The sequence below is a fragment of the Crinia signifera genome, chromosome 5, assembly GCF_055691185.1.
Source record: "Crinia signifera chromosome 5, ASM5569118v1, whole genome shotgun sequence".
Lineage (NCBI taxonomy): Eukaryota > Metazoa > Chordata > Amphibia > Anura > Myobatrachidae > Crinia > Crinia signifera.
Window position 1 is genome coordinate 262,769,666 of NC_139221.1, and position 19,701 is coordinate 262,789,366.

The 19,701-nt window shown below is 47.7% G+C and overlaps 1 protein-coding gene and 1 non-coding gene across 2 annotated transcripts in view; both read right to left on the bottom strand.

The window, feature by feature from the left end:
• The window catches only part of HIBADH (3-hydroxyisobutyrate dehydrogenase), a 142,347-nt gene extending 129,788 nt beyond the window's left edge, over positions 1-12,559 (bottom strand). Inside the window, exon 1 of the mRNA XM_083188943.1 lies at positions 12,394-12,559. Coding sequence (XP_083045069.1) covers positions 12,394-12,466 — 73 coding nt within the window. The 5' untranslated portion in view covers positions 12,467-12,559. The remainder of the gene's footprint in view (positions 1-12,393) is intronic.
• LOC146005945 (5S ribosomal RNA) lies at positions 5,620-5,738 on the bottom strand. Its single transcript, XR_014444081.1, has one exon. It is a non-coding gene; the product is annotated as a 5S ribosomal RNA (ribosomal RNA).
• Positions 12,560-19,701: the final 7,142 nt, after the last annotated feature.

Here is a 19,701-nt window from a genome sequence, read left to right on the forward strand (position 1 = left end):
CACCGATACAGTCACACACACCCAATCACATAGTGAAAGCCCCAGTCTGTGTCAGCGATGCACTGAAAAGCCAATTACAGGAGGATCGCTAGTGCCATTAATCATCATCATCATCATCATCACCACCATCACCATCCTCTGCTATGTGTACCTGCCCTTGACAACCTGCAAATAAGATGGCTCTCTCAGGCATATAGGTGGCTGCATCAGTTTACAAATATTCAAACATGGTCTACATAAGAATACGTCCCAGGCAAAGGCGGGCATCATTGGCAGAACCCTGTAAATCTGCATTTCCTGGCCACGCACACAGGAACATCACACTAGTTGGTGTACTACTGACTCTCCAACTAAGCTTATTGCATCAGACATTATATAGAACGTAGATGTGGAGAAAACGCACAATCAATCAGCTTCTACCTATCATTCTATAGAACTTGATAAATGCTAACTAAAAGCTTTCTGGTTGCTATGGGTAACTTCTCTACAATTTAGAAGTACAGCTCCACTAAAATACTTCTATATTTGAAATGCTGTAAAACCCAAACTCTTTTGAGCGTGGTACCAAGGGACGTCCTAAAGCAGTCCCTCAAGGGTGGGAACGCTCCCTAACTGCGCTGAGGACTCCTCTACCAAATGCTGCATCAGCAGTGGCGAAGGAGTCAAACCTGTAAAAACGGATAAACGTATGTACAGAAGACCAGGTAGCTGCTCTGCAAATCTGCTCAGCAGAAGCACCCCGGCCCGCCACCCAGGATGCTGCTACCGAGCGAGTAGAATGGGCTCTAACAGAAGCCAGAACTGGCTTACCTGAGAAAAAATAGGCTTGACGAATAGCCGTTCTGATCCATCTCGCAATGGACTGTTTAGAGGCTGGCCAGCCTCTTTTATGTCCATCATAAAGAATAAACAAAGAATCAGTTTTTCGGAGAGCCTTGGTTCTCCGAACATAAAGGCGTAATGCACGCACAACATCTAAAGTAACTAAATCCGAATCCTCGGAAGAAGAACCAGAAGGCAAAAAAGCCGGGACAACAATCTCCTGATTCAAGTGGAAACTGGATACCACCTTAGGAAGATAGTCCAAACGAGTACGGAGTACCGCCCGGTCTTCGTGGAAAACTAGAAAAGGTGTCTTAACTGATAAAGCACCTGGGTCCAAAACCCTCCGAGCCGAAGCGATGGCCAGGAGAAAAACCGTCTTCCACGTCAACCAATGCAAAGCGGCCTCCGCCAAAGGCTCAAACGAAGCCTTCTGTAAAGCTTTGAGAACAATAATCAAATCCCAAGGGTGAACTGGGGAAACATAAGGAGGCTGCAAGTGTAAAACACCCTGCAGGAAAGTCTTAACCACAGAAGACTGAGCAATCCTCTTTTGAAATAAAACAGACAAGGCGGATACCTGGACCCTTAAGGATGCCAGACGCAATTCTGTATCCAGTCCCTCTTGTAAAAAAAGTCAATAACCTTGACAAAGAATATTGCCTAGGAGGCAAATGACGCGTTAAACACCACGCAAAATAAGTCCGCCACACCCTGTGGTAAACTCTAAAGGTGCGTACACATGGATAGATTTGTCCAACGATTCAATCTCGTTAACGATTTCCTCTGAACCTCCTGCACAAACGATTTGGTGACAAATGATGAACGATTGAGCAAACGATTACACATGAAAGATTGATCTTTAACGATTTTGGAGGGAGAGGGAGCCAGTCAATCAGCCTTACCAAATCGTTCATCGTGCATACACATGAAACGATTGGTACACATCGTTAACGATTGGTCGCTGATCTTTCTGCATGCAGGAAAGATCAGCGACCTCTACTAACGACTGGCGGGTGCGCGCATCGCTGGCCATATCGTTCCTAAACACGGAACGATTTGAACGATTGGTCTTTTCGATCGATCGGGAACGCCCAGATCTTTTGCCAAATCTATCCGTGTATACCCACCTTAACTGTAGACGGTTTACGCGCAGAAATCATAGTATGAATAACTTGGTCTGAAAACCCTCTAGCCTTTAAGACCTGTAGAGTTTTATTTTAGGGATCATATATCTCTCTTATCCCAATAAGGGTTATTGAGATTGAAATATTATATAAAATATATTTATTATATCTGGTATTGATATAATAACATATATATTTGACATCTGCAATTATATTCTAATAGACCTTACAATACAATATGCAGAGTACTTGTCATAATTTGATTCCCCAAATATGAGAGTTCGAGACTTGTAATTTTAGCTCCAATTGGAGGATTTTATTTATAGGCAAACAAACCATACAGAATAATTGTAACACAGTAATTAATGTATATGCTATTATATATATATTTATATACGCCTCCTTGCTTATATTACCTAAAACAACATTAAACAATTGACAGACTTAAGACTGCTATAAAACTAACATAAATTGTAGACTTCAGTATTCCATAACTTTATCAACAACTGAACATTTATATCTACCATGATTACTCACTCACTCCAGCCCATCGCTTCTAGGTTCCGTTCCTCTCTCCTGCTCGTGGCTCACATCTCTCCTCCTGACTCACTGAATAGGTTTCTTGCTGACTGTCCGTGTGTGTCTGTGTGCGAATGTGAGTGAATGTCTACTCTATCTCTCTCCTTATATCACAAATACATGAATTGAAGTTCCCTGTTCTCATGACGTTATTGAATTTATGGATGCTAATGGTGACAGGGTCTCCTGCTTGTCTGGACTCTAGTGGTAATCTCCATTGCGAGATTTCCTGTTTCTGGTCTCTCCCTGTGCATCAATCTATTTTACACTCCTGTTGTCAAAATACACAATAGTGTCCTGTCTGTCCTGCAAAGTAACTTGGATGACGTACTAGCAGTCTACATTCTCCAGATGGCTGGGGTTTGGCCCATAGTGTATACATTGCTTAATTAATAAATATAGATATATCTGGGGAGGGTAACAACACTCTACTGTATCTGCTTAATAGTATGCCTTAGACATTTTGTCTCCTAAATGAATTCAGTTGCATTTGATATGTTACAAAGTGGTCATTCATATTATTTAGTAAACCCAAAAGCTATACTACGATGTCTAAACATTAAACTCTGATGTCCTAATTATTAAGCTATTCCTATTTTTATATACACATACATAATATATACTATGGTTAAAATCACATTACATTAATGATGGTATAAAACAATATCTATATGCCTATATGGTAACAGACCGACCGCTCAACCGCCATGCCATCAAATTCAGACGGGGAAGGTCTGGATGAAGACAGGGGCCTTGCGTGAGTAAGTCTGTCCGTAGAGGCACCGTCAGGCTGTAGGCTTCTCAGGCTGTTTGGGGGCCTGGCGACGGCCCGACCAGGGCTGACAGCCTTTTGTCTTTTGCGGCTTAGACTGGGCTGGCTGGAAGCATGAGGAGGCCTGCCCCCTTGCCTTCCCCTGGGGACGAAAGAAACGAAACCCCGGAACTCTCGGTTTCGGTGCTGCGGAGGGCAGAAAAGCCGTCTTGGAAGCAGCAATGGTCGCTACAATCTTGTCTAGTTCGGTACCAAACAAAACTCCCCCAGAGAATGGTAGGGCCTCCAACGCCCTCTTGGACTTTTATTAGGGTGTTTCCATGCCTCTTTAAACAGTCCCTCTAATTGAGGAGATGAAGGGAAGACTGTAACCTCCTTCTTGCATTTAAATACCAGCATCCCTGAAGGGGGAGTGGGATGGGAGTATGCTATCTGCAGTACCTTTCTAACGGCCCTCACCAAATCTTTCACCCTAGCGAGCGTCATATGCTCCTCATGAGGTATGGCCTGCTCCGTGACCTCCTCATTTTCCTCCACTTCCTCCTCAGAGGATTTCTTCTGCCCTGGGTATAAAGATATCTAAGACCCTGAGAGGTCTAGCCTGAGACTTTCTATTCTCTACAACCGACTGTTGCAGATTTGAAGAGACCTGCACCAAACCCTGCACCGCTTGCGCCAACCCCTGCACCCAAGCTGGCTCTGGGGCAGACTGAGGTACAAGCGTTTCCAAAACAGGGCCCGACTGCAACAATCTAGGAGCTGCCAGTTGTTCAGTCAAATCTCGCATGGCCTGGGATAAATTAATAGCCCACTCTGGTTCAGCCGGCACAGCACGACTGGGCGGGGACTCGCTAGGCGCAGCACATCGATCACAAACGCCACCATGGTCTCTGTTAGTGCAAGCAAAATTTTCATTGCACATAGTACAGGTGTAAGCACGCAGTGCAGAGGCACCTTTACCCTTCTGAGAAGGCCCCCTGGACGCCATGACACCCAAAAGAAAAACACAGTATAGAGACAAAAACAAAACACACACAGCCTTAATTAGGACAGTGGGTAATGACAGGCACTACACTAATTGGAAGAGACACAAACATAAGATAAGTGGCTCCGTTATCTGCTTCTGTGAGCCTACCACATTAGTAATAAACTGTAAAGAAACAGAGTATACTAAATAAAAACACAGATAACCTCAATTAGTGAGAAAAAATAGGGTAAAAATTAACCCCTATATAGGCATCTACTCCCAACAACCAGCACCATGAGGTGAGGAAGGGGGAATATGCAACCTGACACCAGGACAGTGCAGGACAGGGAGGCATAACACTCAGCGCCAGCAGTCTCTCCTTCAAGTCTCCCTCTGTGCAGCATGCAGGATAGGCAGTGTCTGACTAAAGGCTATACACTATACGATTTGGGCACGATTTCACCCGATTCGGATGAATTGGCTCTCAGCCAATCACTGGCTTCCAATTCATTTGTAATGTTTTTTTTTTTACTTGCAGCGTTCTCCCCGTCCCCGGTCATGCTGCGCCCGGCCAGCTCCGTTCACCGGCGTCCACCCCCGCCCGCTGCTGCCTGTGTCCCCAGCCCGGCTCTCCAGCGCCCCCCCACCGCCCGCTGCCTATTTGACAGCTACAATGCCCGGCTCCCCCCCTGTTGCTCCCCAGTGTCCCTCACCCCGCTCTCCCCCTGCAGCTCCCCGGGAGTTTTATATGATAAATCGCATGGCGATTTATCATATGCACAACTTGGCACATCAAGTGCCTTATCATGATGGAAACCTCCCGGGGAGCTGCCGGGGAAATCGGGTCCGACTTGTCCCTAGGACAAGTCGGGCTAATGTATGGGGGGCCTAACACTCTGGCACACCTGTTTGAAACAGGCACCAGAAGGAAGGAGAGAGGCGGGAGTTATGTCAACCAGGCAGGAAATTTGAAACAAAGGACCTGCACTGGGGCTGGGGGTGGGGATATGGGCTGCTCAAAAAATTAACCCCCTCCCGGAGCCTAACCAGGGCTATATGCCCATATAGGACCTGCAACAGGTCAGCCCTGGTGGCCTAGAGGGGAGACCGAAAGAACGGGACCCCGCTGCCGGGACCACCGGCGGTGCCTCCTCCGCCAGCGGTGGTCGCCGCTATAGGTATGCCGGAGCCCCACACTGGGACTCCGCTTACCTGACTGAAGCTTCCAAACGCTGCAGCGGCTCCCCCGATGCCTTGTGGAGATGCTGAGGCATCTGGCCATGGAGGTCAGAGACCCAGCACAGCGTGCTTCCTTCTGTTGCAGTGCACTGTGCACAGCGCCTGCAGCAGGCAACCAACAGCACCTGGTGTTCCCATGTGGTCTCCCACAAAAGTACTAATCAGGCCCAACACTGCTTAGCTGCCAAGATCGGATGAGATTGGGCCTATTCAGTGTGGTATGGCTGTAGGTTGAAAAAAAAAAAAAAAAACCTGAAGTTTAAACCAGGGCTGAAGAACAAACCCTGCTCCTACAAATGTGCCTGTTCCTGCGGCACCAAGAAAAAAACTGATTAGCCTGGGGCAGGGCAGGGTATTAAGGAGGCCATCCCAGCTGCACTCTCAGAAGTTTAACTCCTTGGTGCCCGGTCTGGAGGACCTAGAATATCCCATGGTACCAGTGGTCCACCATAGGCTGAAGGAAAAAAATGTCTTGTTTACTTACTCAGTATTTAACCCCTCCCTCATGCACCTGGGTAATATTACTGAACTAATTGAGCATCTACCACTATCTGTATGTCTATTTTTAATAGGCAATGCCCCACGATCTAGGGAAAGGCAGTGCAAGCACTGGGTTTCCCTGCGGGCTATAGCGATGCGCGGGACCATCGTTATAGCTATGGGGGCATACACAGAGCGATCTATGCTTTGTTTCTAAGTGACCAAGTGAGATCACTTAGAAAAGGGGCTAAAATCGTCCCGTGTGTATGCCCCTGAAGATAGTTAAACCTTATAGCGTTTCTACCAGTGTGACATATACAAATAAAGACAAATCGTTTCACACATTACAAAGCAACCGTAGCAGAAGAATTATAAAAAAAAATGCAAATGTCTTCAGGGTTCCACAGAATCTTTGTACAAAGGTGAGAGATGAATGTGCAAACTCTAAACTATTCAATTCAAATGCAACCAAAACAAGGATAATTTTCACATTGCTGTCACCATGATGAAAGATCTGTCAAAATCAAAATACTGTATCAAAAAGAATTAAAATGTTCACCATTCCAGAAACGTTCCATTGAAATCTGCCAGCGATTTCCAGATATGAAAATAAACCTTGTTGGTAGATGGCAGTTATCAGAGAGATCTGAACCTCTTGTGCTAAGAGCACTCTTATCTAGTTCCATGAATGCTATTGGTCAGTAAATGAACTGCAAAATGAAGTAGCAGACAATGGGCGGTATTCAATGTGAATACCTGCGAGGTGCAGCGAATCCTTTTTAGGATTCGCTGCACATTCGCCACGTTCCGGAGCCTCACCGGCTCCGGTAGTCAACGAGTCAGGGGCTCGCTGCCCCTGACTGGCAAATATGAGCTCCTGCGGCGAACGCCACAGGGAGCCTGAGGACGGTGGCAGGCAGAGAGATGGAAGTCTCTCTGCCTGCCCCAGAGCATATGTGGGGGGAAGGTGGGCTCCCCGGGTGCCAGGCAGCACAGGCTGCCCCCCCGGGGGTGTCAGCAGGGGACCACGTATATTCACTACACCCGATCGTAACGATCGGGTGCAGTGAATATATGAATATGTAATGAGCGGCTCGGCTCCGGCGCCCCCTGCTGGCTGCTGTGTAAAAAAAAAAAACAAAAAAAAAATATATATTTTTTTAAAAATTAAATATATAATCATGTGCTTACAGCACATGAATAAAAATAGCATGCCCCTCCTCAGAATAAAATTCCTGATTTTTTTACACCAAATGTAAAAAACAAAACACTTTATTTTAAAAGTTCACATTCCACTTCTCCATAAAAAGATAGCAATTGCTACTCGGTGAATCATGGCGAAAAAAACCTTCAAATGTATTCGCCATGTGGTCATTGAATAGGGTGATTCACCGTTTTAGTCAAAAATTCGCCAAACAGCACAAATTCGCCATAAAAACCTGGCGAATCAGGCTCATTGAATACCGCCCAATGTGTGACAGTGACCAGATCTAGCCATGCCATGTAATTAGCTTCAATTGTTGGAACAGAATATTTATCCGACTCCGGGACGAAATCGCATGTGTTTAACATCAGAATCCAATCCAATGCATGGTCCCCAGTGCCGAATGACTGACTGTCGGGATTCTTACAGTCATTAAACCGACGTTGAAATCCCGACTTAAAACCCGACAGATGGGCAGCGGCTATTCTCCCTCCCTGTCAATGTGCTATACCGCACCCATGGTCCGTGCATCAGATCGGAGCTGGAAATAGTCAGTTCTGCACCAAGGATCCATCAGATCTCGCAGCGGGGTATGGGAATACATAGAGGGGCTAACCGGGCATGAGAGAGGATAAGGGGTCACTCCATGAGAACAGATACGTCTTAGGGCAGTATTCAATGACAAAGTTCTCCGTGCATGGAGAGCGTTTTATTTCGCTCTCCATGCACTCTCCGTGTTTTAGCGGAGATTCTCCCTGTTCCGGAGCCTTCTGCTCCCACTATTCAATGTATTTAAGACTCGCCGCGAGTCTTAACCCCTGCAGCGGACGAGCGTCCGCGGCAGGGAGCTTTCAGGGAGCCGGGGGACGGAAGCAGCCAGAGAGATTAAAGTCTCCCTGGCTGCTCCAGAGGAATGTGGAGGGTAGGGGGGCTCCCCTGGACCCAGGCAGCACAGGCTGCCCCCCCCCTATAGCCAGCGGGGGACCCAGTATTCACTGCACCCGATCGTGCATGTTAACGATCGGGTGCAGTGAATATATGAATATCTAATGAGCGGCTCGAGCCGCTGCACTGTGTAAAAAAAAAAAAAATATATATATATTTTTTTTTTAATTAAATATATATTCATGTGCTATAAGCACATGAATAAAAATAACATGCCCCTTTACACCAAAATTAAAAAAAAAACCCTTTTAGTTTAAAAGTTCACATTCCAGATCTCCATCAAAAGATGGAGAATTTCTACACGGAGAGAGACGGAGAAAATCACTTAGAAAGACTGAGAATATTTCACATTGAATAGGGTTGCTCGCTTTTGGAGAGCAAAATGCTCCGTCCAAGGCGAACAAAGCACAAATTCTCCATAAAACACGGAGAATTTTTCTCATTGAATACTGCCCTTAGTATCATAAAGAACTTGCTACATTATTATGTGTACCTACGGCCATATGAGTTCACTCAGGGCCGTCTTAACATTAGGAAGGGCCCCTGGGCAACCTAGTTCACTGGACCCCCCCCAATTAGTTTGCCCAGGAGCCCACAGTCACCTCCCCAACCCTCACCTCTCTGGCTCCGTGCGCCAGCCAGTCAGCTTCCGGCGGCCGGGGATCCGATCATCTTCGCTGGGGGATCCGGGCAGCGGGATCAGGGCAGCGGCGGTAGCTAGGAGCCTGCCCTGAAGTGGCAAAGCGCTATTAACTGGCGGGGTGGGAAGCGCTGTTGCATTTGAAAAGACTGGCCAGACGCTGATTGGCTGAATCCGGCAAATAGCGCTAATGGGAAAGATGGTGGCCGGGTGGCGGGGATCCGACCATCCTCGCTGGGGAAGGGGATCAGGGCGGCGGTGGCGGTAGCTAGGAGCCCAAAGCGGCGAAGCACTATTTGTCGGCGGGGGCGGGAAGCGCTGTTGAATTTGAAAAGACTGGCCGGATGCTGATTGGCTGAATTCAGCCAATCAGCATTCAGCCAGTCATTTTAAATGCAGCAGCGCTTCTCGCCCCCCCTGCCGGCAAATAGCGCTTCGCCGCTTCGGGCTCCTAGCTACCGCCACTGATGCCCTGATCCCCCTGCCGGATCACCCAGTGAGGGTGATCAGAACCCTGGCACACGGACCCCCGAAATTAAATTCACTGCTAGCTAGGAGGTGTAGCGCTATTTGCCGGCAGGGTGGGAAGCGCTGTTGCCTTTTCAAAGACTGGCCGGATGCTGATTTTCTGAATTCAGCCAATCAGCGTCCGGCCAGTCTATTCAAATGCAACAGCGCTTCCCGCCCCGCCGGCAAATAGAGCTTCGCCGAATCAGGCTTCTAGCTACCGCCACCGCCCTGATCCCCCTGCCCGGATCCCCCAGCGAGGGTGAGCGGATTCCCGGACCCCAGCCACCCTCTTTACCATTGGGCTGGGCCGGGGGCCCCTAGGTCCTAGGGCCCCCGGGCAACTGCCCATCGTGCCCAATGGGAAAGACGGCACTGAGTTCACTATGACCATACATCTGAGATTTCACTTGCCTATGGTGATTTAACCATTCTATTTTTCACATGGTAAAATATCACTGTATTAAAGATACCATAATGTGCACAGACCCCTTACAATCATTGTGAGTGGGGTACGTGATCTGGTATATATGGGAATGATAATACGGACTTTCTCAAGGTATTTTTTGCTTTCTCTTCTATGGTAACTATACATGGAGAGGAAGTTTGTTAATACAAGCTACACCGCTGATTGAATCGGCATTTTATATAATGCACTATTAAGCTTCATATATTTTAATATTGAGCTGACGCGGTTACCATATATTCTGTTTGCAATGTGATCAGTATAGGATATGGTGGTCCTTTTTATGTCTATATTTATGCTGCTGGGAACTGTTTGTATTGATTAAAAATGTATTTCAACTAATATTTCCACAGCTGCACCATATCCTTGTTATGCAGTAACTACATCTACAAGCAGGCACTGCGTGGCGATTGCACACTGGATGCTATACTATAGAATACCTCCAAACTGTCTACATTTTTTACCTCAAGTGTACCAATTTAAGGGCTATGGGGCAGGGGTGTAACTACAAACTTGTGAGCCCCACAACCCCCCACAGCTTTTAGAAACACACCCCAGTCTCCATATGCTGTGACTACTCTGGTTCTCTGTGAGGTTATGGCTCATTGGATCAACCAACCAAAAGGTCAACATGCGTTAGGGTAACACCTCAAATAGGTCAACATGCATGGAAGGTCGACACAAGCATTAGGTCTACAATAGCTAGAGCAATGGTTCCCAACCCTGGTCCTCAAGTACCCCCAACAGTGCACGTGCTTTTAAAATGTGTCTGAATAATGAGTGCACCTGCTGGGTGACCTGGACAACGTGCACTGTTGGGGGTACTTGAGGACCAGGGTTGGGAACCACTGGGCTAGATCGACAGTTGCAAGGTTGACATGTTTTTCACCTTTTTTGTGCCGAATGTTGACACAGGCACTGTATCGGTGCACCGCATCCGCTCGCCATGCATTGGGCACTATTCTATTCTCCCTCCACACCCTAGTGGATGGTAGGGGATTAAACACCCCCTGACGGCACGTCGGCTCAAAAAAAAAAAAAAGTGAAAACCCCATGTCGACCTTTTGACTGTTGACCTAATTCTTGTGTTGACCTGTTTGAGGTGTCAACCTAAGCCATGTAGGCCTTTAGTGATTGATCCAACGACCGTATGCCCTCTGTGATGGTATGGTGACTTCCCACAGTCTCTGTTTAATCCCCAGGAGCAATCTTTCTGTACTTTGACTCCCCAGACTCTCTGACTATCTCTCTGTCCCATCCCAACTCCCCAACCCCTCTCAGCCATACCTCTTTCTCCGATACCCCTTTCACACTAGCAAGCCGGATCGCAAACTGGGTACAAAATCCCATGTGCGACCCAGCTTTCAAGCGTTTTCACACTAATCACCCAACCCAGCATAAAAAGGGGTGGGTGGCGTTATCGTAAGTGGGCTCGGGGCTGGGAGATGACAGCATCTCCCAGCGGCGCCTATACAATGCAGTGAACGGGACCTGGGTTTACACTGCCCCTGGACCTCCGTACATCCTGGGTCCAACCCTGGTCAAGAACTGGGTTAAAACACCAGAACGCTGGACCCAGGATAATCTTTCAGGACCCTTTCACACTGACCAATTTCCCAGGTTGTTGCGCAATCATGTGCAATAACCTGAGAAATATTTGTCAGTGTGAAAGGGGTATGACTGTGTCTGCACGCTCCAATCTCTGTCTCATCACTCCCCCACCTGTCTCTGACTGTCTCTATGTCCCATCACTCCCCCACCTGTCTCTGAATGTCTCATCACACCTAGCTCTCTCTCTGATCTGCCCTATCCTACCATGTCTCTCTATTATGGTTTCACCTATTGCTGATTTGCTGATCACCCGTACACCCGCATAGGAGCTGGCGGCGATTGGTTGGGCTCATGAAAGTGTGCCCACCCAGTTGTGACATCAGGCAGGAGGGATCGGGCAGTGTGTAAGGAGAACAGGGAAGATGGAGCGGAGCCAAATAACTGCCTGTCCCGGGTGATGGAAATGCACAGCGGAAACCCTGACTTTCGGAAAATAAATATTTCCAATTTAAATATGTTTTGTTTTAATATACTCTGTAGCAGCACACGTGTAGGACTGTCAATATATACCAAATAGTATATACATATTTAAGTCACACAATGCTATGGGAAAGGGGTTAAGTGCCAGATGTATCAGGCTGCAAAAAGTGATCAAATGGAGAGTGATAAAAAGCCAGCCAATCAGATTCTAACTTCCATATGACAGGTAGGAGATGGTTGTTTATCACTTTCCACGTTATCACTTTTTGAAGCTTGATACATCTGGCCCTAGGAGATGCTCATGAGTGTATAGTGAGGATGTAATGAATATACAGTATGGATAACCTTATTCAGAATCAGGACACTTACACAGAGGACATATGAAGTTGAAGATGCAAGCATCGGTGACAGTGTTCTTTACACCTAACCCATGTAATAAATGACAAGGACATGGTGACAATTGGAACGTCAGGAATGCTGTATACTGCTAAACAGCTTATAAACCACCATTGTCTTTTGTCCATAAAAGATATACAGTGGTTGTGTGATCATATGCACAGGTCTATTTAAAGGGACATGGGGATGCAACCATAATGACCCCTGTGGAGGCTTACCCACTGCAAGGCGTGCATGCCTGCTGACAGAGCTGTGCAGAGCATTGCAGGACTTCCACAACAGAGCTGCCATGCTTCTTCCTCCTCCCTGCTGCTGCTGACCTCCAAGTTCTAGGATCCTTAATGACGTTTGGGCGCCATGTGACTGACAGCGTCTGCAGCCAATCGCCGGCGGGAGCTGAGCGCTATCATCCAATGCAGTTAATGGGACGGGTCAGAGTCAACACACGCCTCCCTCTGCACAGTGACTGGAGACCGGCCCTGTTGAACAATGCGCGGGATTGGCTAAGAGCAACAGGAGGGGAGGGATCGAGCTGCTGCTTTAGGGGGCTGAGTAGCCGCTGCCTAGGAGTCAGGACTTGATAGTAGGGATGGCCATCGACTATCGATGTTCCAAAAACATCGATGTTCCGGACCTAGTGGTCGATGTTTTGGGCATAGCTAGGCGAGGGTCGAATAGTTTGATGATGCCATCGATGGATGGCATCCGATGGCGATTATTTATATATATATTATTTAAATATCAGAGGTGGTAATCGTGATAAACTCCTGCTACAAAGAGAAACCTGGTGGATTCATAAACTTAAAACTGTACATCCTGCTGGGCTAAATGAAGCCTGCAGTTTTCACTGCTTTCTGTAACTCCATAGCCGATTGACCGTTGCGCTCTCCGACATTAGCACTCCCCGCATTGTTCCAGTATGAACGCACTCGCAGCCTTTGGCCGGTTACTATACATGGACTTGCGCTGTCCATAATACGGCCTGAATCTGAGCATATTTAGCCGGTTCTTCATTGTATCTGTTTATGTATTACGCTGTTGATGTTCTTACATACTTCCACTGTTCTATATCAGGGAAGTTCATTGACGTGTTCTTGCATGTTATTGGATTTGACATGTGTGCTGTATTGTACATATTTTTCACATTTGTGGGTTTCATTTTTGTTGTACACTTATCATTGTAGGCAGTGGCGTAACTATAAATTTTGCTCCCCCCTGCTAAAATAGTATCTGGCGCCCCCCCCCCCCCCCCCCCTCATAATGCTGCTTACACAATCATTTCACGTACACTGTACGCCACACACCGTAGTGCCAGTTACACTATACTCCACACACATAATGCCACTTACACTGTATGCCACACACTGTAATGCCACTTACACTGTACGCCACACACTGTAATGCCACTTACACTGTACTCCACACACTGTAATGCCACTTACACTGTACTCCACACACTGTAATGCCACTTACACTATACTCCACACACATAATGCCACTTACACTGTATGCCACACACTGTAATGCCACTTACACTATACTCCACACACATAATGCCACTTACACTGTATGCCACACACTGTAATGCCACTTACACTGTAATGCCACACACATAATGCCACTTACACTGTACACCACACACATAATGCCACTTACACTGTACGCCACACACTGTATACTACATACCATAATACAATTTAAACTGTACGCCACACACCATAATGCCACTTACACTGTACGCCACACACATAATGCCACTTAAACTGTATACCACACACATAATGCCACTTACACTGTATGCCACACACCATAATGCCACTTACACTGTACGCCACACACCATAATGCCACTTACATTGTACACCACACACAATGCCACTTACACTGTACACCACACACCGTAATGCCACTTACACTGTACGCCACACACCGTAATGCCACTTACACTGTACGCCACACACATAATGCCACACACTGTACACCACACACATAATGCCACTTACATTGTACACCACACACAATGCCACTTACACTGTACGCCACACACATAATGCCACTTACACTGTACGCCACACACCATAATGCCACTTACACTGTACGCCACACACCATAATGCCACTTACAATGTACGCCACACACATAATGCCACTTACAATGTACGCCACACACATAATGCCACTTACAATGTACGCCACTTACACTACACACCACACACTGTAATGCACCTTACACTGTACGCTAGACATAAGGTAACACTCAATAGATGTCAGGCAGTAAGTCACAATGGGGAGAAGGAGCAGAACCCTCCCCACATCCACACAGACCCTCCCCAGTGCTTTACTACTAAAAAATTGTGCTTACCTGCATTCTTCAAATGTGTGGCACTGTACATGGTCTTGTGTTGGTCTTGCAGCAAACAGTCATGGGGGGGAGGCATGGGTACACATAAGGACATAGCAGAGCTGCAGAGGTACAGATGGGAAAAGCAACAGAGGAACACATGGGGGGTTAGAGGTAGAGATGGCAAAGGGTCACACATGGGGTGGAAAGGGCACACATGGGGTGGGCAGGAGCAAGGGCACACATATGATGGACAGGGACACACATGGGTTGGGTAGGGGCACACATGGGGTGGGCAGGAGCAAGGGCACACATATGATGGACAGGGACACACATGGGGTGGGCAGGGGCACATGTAGGGTGGGATGGACACACATGGGGTGGGCAGGAGCAAGGGCACACATATGATGGACAGGGGCACACATGGGGTGGGTAGGTGCACACAAGGGGTGGGCAGGGGCTCACATGGGGTGGCCAGGAGCAAGGGCACACATATGATGGACAGGGACACACATGGGGTGGGCAGGGGCACACATGGGGTGGGATGGACACACATGGGGTGGGCAGGAGCAAGGGCACACATATGGTGGACAGGGGCACACATGGGGTGGGTAGGGGCACACATGGGGTGGGCAGGAGCAAGGGCACACATATGATGGACAGGGGCACACATGGGGTGGGTAGGTGCACACATGGGGTGGGTAGGAGCACACATGGGGTGGGCAGGAGCAAGGGCACACATATGATGGACAGGGGCACACATGGGGTGGGCAGGGACACACATGGGGTGGGCAGGAGCAAGGGCACACATATGGTGGACAGGGGCACTCATGGGGTGGGTAGGGGCACACATGGGGTGGGCAGGAGCAAGGGCACACATATGATGGACAGGGGCACACATGGGGTGGGTAGGTGCACACATGGGGTGGGTAGGAGCACACATGGTGTGGGCAGGAGCAAGGGCACACATATGATGGACAGGGACACACATGGGGTGGGCAGGGACACACATGGGGTGGGCAGGGGCACACATGGGGTGGGATGGACACACATGGGGTGGGCAGGGGCACACATATGGTGGGCAGGGGCACACATGGGGTGGGCAGGGACACACATGGGGTAGGTAGAGGCAGTGGCACAGTTGGTGATAGGATTCTAGACTTACAGTAAGCAGGGAAGGACAGCAGAAGTTCTGAGAACTTGGAAGCTGTAGCAGGAGATTTGGGGGCGGAGCAACACGTACAGGAGGAAATGCAGAGAGTCAGAGGAAGCTTCTGAGCTGCTGGGACTGGAGGTTTTAGTGCATTAACTGGGTACCCTGAGACTCCATAGTGGGGGAGGGAGGGTTTACAACCTGTCAGAGAGGGGGCCGTGGGAACTGGTAATAACAGCCTCGAGTTTCTTCCTCACAGGCAGACATCTGCCTGTGAGAAGCAGGTTACGCTGCAGCAGTGGGGAGCTCAGCCTGTGTGTGTTTACCTGAGGAGAGAGAAGACCGGCCAGGGGGATCGGGCTGCAGTACTTTCTTCTCCACCTCTGTAGCTTACTGCTGCCTGTCAGCTGTTTGACAGGAGCAGCAGGGAGAGCCGAGACGCTTGTCCAGGTCGGTGCCTTCCTGCACTGCAGAGCGTGCTGAGCAGCCAGCTCCAGCTCTGTGTGCAGACAGTGACTGCTCTTCAGTTCTCAGTGCGCCCAGCAGGCGCTGGCTCCTCCAAGCCATGGCGGGGGCTGCCTCAGCATAGCTACGCCTCTGATTGTAGGGTTGCCTAGCAACACCCCACGGGTTCCAGACACACCGACGGGTGTGCGCCGCCAACTGGTGACGTCACATGTAACGGACCTACGGGGCAGAGCTGGCGCCCGCTGCACGAGTTGTTGGTGAAAGCTATTTAGGTAAGTCACTATTGTATGTTCTGTATGAGCTTGAAAAAGGTCTGAAATAAATAGACCGAAACGTCGCTTGACACTTGGTTGTCCCTCGTTATTTATTGCAAGTCCTTTGAGTGCCACCACCTTCATATTGTATATTTGGTGTCCCTGCACCTAGGAAGGCACCGAGGCCAATACCCTATATCTACCCTCAGGAGTGCCGACTCAACTTTCTGCTGTATTACCGTTCCGTGAGGCTCGGGATTAAGGCACCCACCCATTTCCATACCTCAGCTCCAACTGCTTGGCAAGTACCATCAGCCTACAGCACCATCTCCACCCAAGGATGCAAGATAACACTGGCTACAAAAACATTGTGCTACCTACAGGAGAGAAACTCAGTTATTCAGACGTGGATGCAGACAGCATCAGATTCCGAGACCATTTCTCCACCACAGCGGGTGCTGAACCGACAGATCTGCTATTTACCAAACTCCTGAGATTGAAAAAACGCGAAGTCGATTTTTACTTACACGGAGTAACCCTTTCCGATTATCACCGGGCAAGTCAAATTCCCCGTGGCTTTAGGATTAAGAATACACCTACAATCGGCAAACACAATCCCGACTTTTGTAGGAAATGGGTTGCCATTCTGAATAAGTGTAGCCTGGACCTAATGCTACTGGTCATCTCTGAGGCTACTAAAGAACTAACTAACGTCAAAGAAAAAATATCTGACTTCGAGAAAAATTATCTACCCACCCTGCAAGCAGACACTGATAACAAGTGGCTTGACAAACTACAGACGCAAGTAGATTCCTACCGCAGAGAAATTATTAAATTCAAAAGATCCAAATTGGAGATAGTGCAAAACGACTATCTCGAACAACGAGTTTATTTGTGGGCAGTGAACAATCCGAGTACACGAGATCGCCCGACCAGACGCCGCCAACCCCGCAACAGAAAAAGGTGGGGTGAAACCGACACCTCCAGCGGAGGAGCGTCCTCTCAAAGTGAGAGAGAAGACTGTTCTAAACAAAGGAAACCCCCTTTAGGGGTAAAAACCCGCAAACAGCGGGTGGAACAAGGCGATATCCTAACAGACGAGGTGGCCAGTGGCTCAGGAACTACAAGAAAGAACACCAATCCGAAAGGGAGGAGATAATATTCAATCTGTCGGACAGAACCCTGACTACAGACGAGATGACCGTACTGAGCAAAGGGTTGTCATTTATTCCCTCATCCAATTTCGACGAATTCCAATGGAGAGTGGAATCCTACAAATTTAATCGGAAATTAAGATTAAAAGAACATTTCTCCAAACAAGATATGCCGACACAGGTTGTTGACGGACATGCATTCCGTCCTAAATCGACTTTTGACCCTATCACCAACAATCTGACTTTGAAAACTTTTAACAAATCCCTTGATCATCTGGCCACTATGGAAGGCCGATCCAAGAACACTCACAGACCCAACCTTACTCAAAAAGAAAGGCTGAGTTTGGAAACTCTCAGCAAAGACCCTACTATCACTATACGCCCCGCTGACAAAGGTGGGGGTATAGTGATACAAAATTTATCTGACTATAGAAAAGAGCTTGAGAGACAACTAGCAGACCCGGAGGTCTACTCTAAATTACCATCAGATCCCACCGAAGCCTACAATAAGGAACTACAACTGACCTTGCAAAGAGCGGTCCAGAATGGCATTATTACGAGCAATACTTCAAAATACCTGTTTGAGGAACACCCGATTGCCCCGGTTTTATATTCTCTCCCCAAACTGCACAAAGACAGTACCAATCCCCCAGGGAGACCGATAATCGCCGCCAGAGACTCAATTTACTATAAGGTGTCCCAATATTTGGACCATTTCCTACAGCCTACGGTGCAACTCCAACCGACATATCTGAAGGACACGACCACATTGATACAAAAATTGACCCTACTGGACGATCTCCCTGACCAGTGCTTACTCTGCACGATGGACATTACTAGTCTATATACGAACATACCACATCAAGAAGGGATTGAGACGGTCCGTAGACTACTCACAGACAGTAATGTATACGATGGTCCTCAAATTACTTTCTTCATTGAACTTCTGTCACTTACTCTGATGCGGAATTACTTCCTATTTGATAAATGTTGGTACTTGCAACGCAGGGGCTGCGCGATGGGTTCTTGCGTAGCCCCTGCGTATGCAAACAGTTTCATGTTTGCCATTGAACATAGTATGTTTTTGAGTGACCAGTCTGTCAGAAGTAAACTCAGGCTATTTCTCAGGTATATAGACGATTTATTGTTGGTATGGGCTGGCAGCCGTGAGGAACTTACTGAGCTCATCGAGCGAGCCAATACTGCACACCCTACCATTAAATTCACCTTTGAGATTGATCCCATAACGATACATTTTCTTGATGTTCAGATCACGCTGATTGAGAACAAAATTTCCACTGGTCTTTATAAAAAGGCAACAGATCGCAACACACTGTTGCACTGTTCCAGCGCCCACCCCACGGCCACTAAAAAGGGACTCCCCTTCTCTCAATTTTTGAGAGTTAGACAAATTTGTGATGACCCCCTTGATGCAGAGAAAGAGATGGATATCATGATTGGCAGATTTCTGTGTAAAGGGTATTCCCATAATGAGTTACTTATGGCCAAAACTAAAGCGCTCTCTATATCTAGAGAGGAGACCCTCACTCCAAAAAATTCCATCCAAGGAACTGATCAAATTGCTCTGGTCCAAACCTACAATACCAGTTCACCAGCCATTACAAAATCGGCCAGACGTTTATGGCCCATGATAACCACTGATCCTGACCTCAAGATTTTCTCCAGAACGAAAATCTTACCCAGCTACAAGAGATCGAGAAATCTGAAAGATCTCTTGGTTCATAACGATATTTCGAATCTGTCCAATCCCTCAGAGAGCAACTTCCTTAAGAGAAAACCGGGTTGCTACAAATGTACCAATTGCACTACATGCAATTACCTGGAAACAGGAGACTCATTTGTACACCCCCACTCAGGCCAACGATTTCCCATTAAATTTGTCTTGACATGTAGCACGACACACGTTATATACATTATAAGGTGTCCGTGCGGTCTACTTTATGTAGGCAAAACGATATGTTCATTTAAAACTCGCATGGCTGGCCACAGATCAGCCATAAAAGCTTCAATTGAGGGCAGAATTGGCCAGATTGAACAACCAGTTCCCAGACACTTTAGGGAACATAGGCATGGGCTTACCACCCTACGGTATAAAATCATTGACCATATTCCCAAAAATATCAGAGGTGGTAATCGT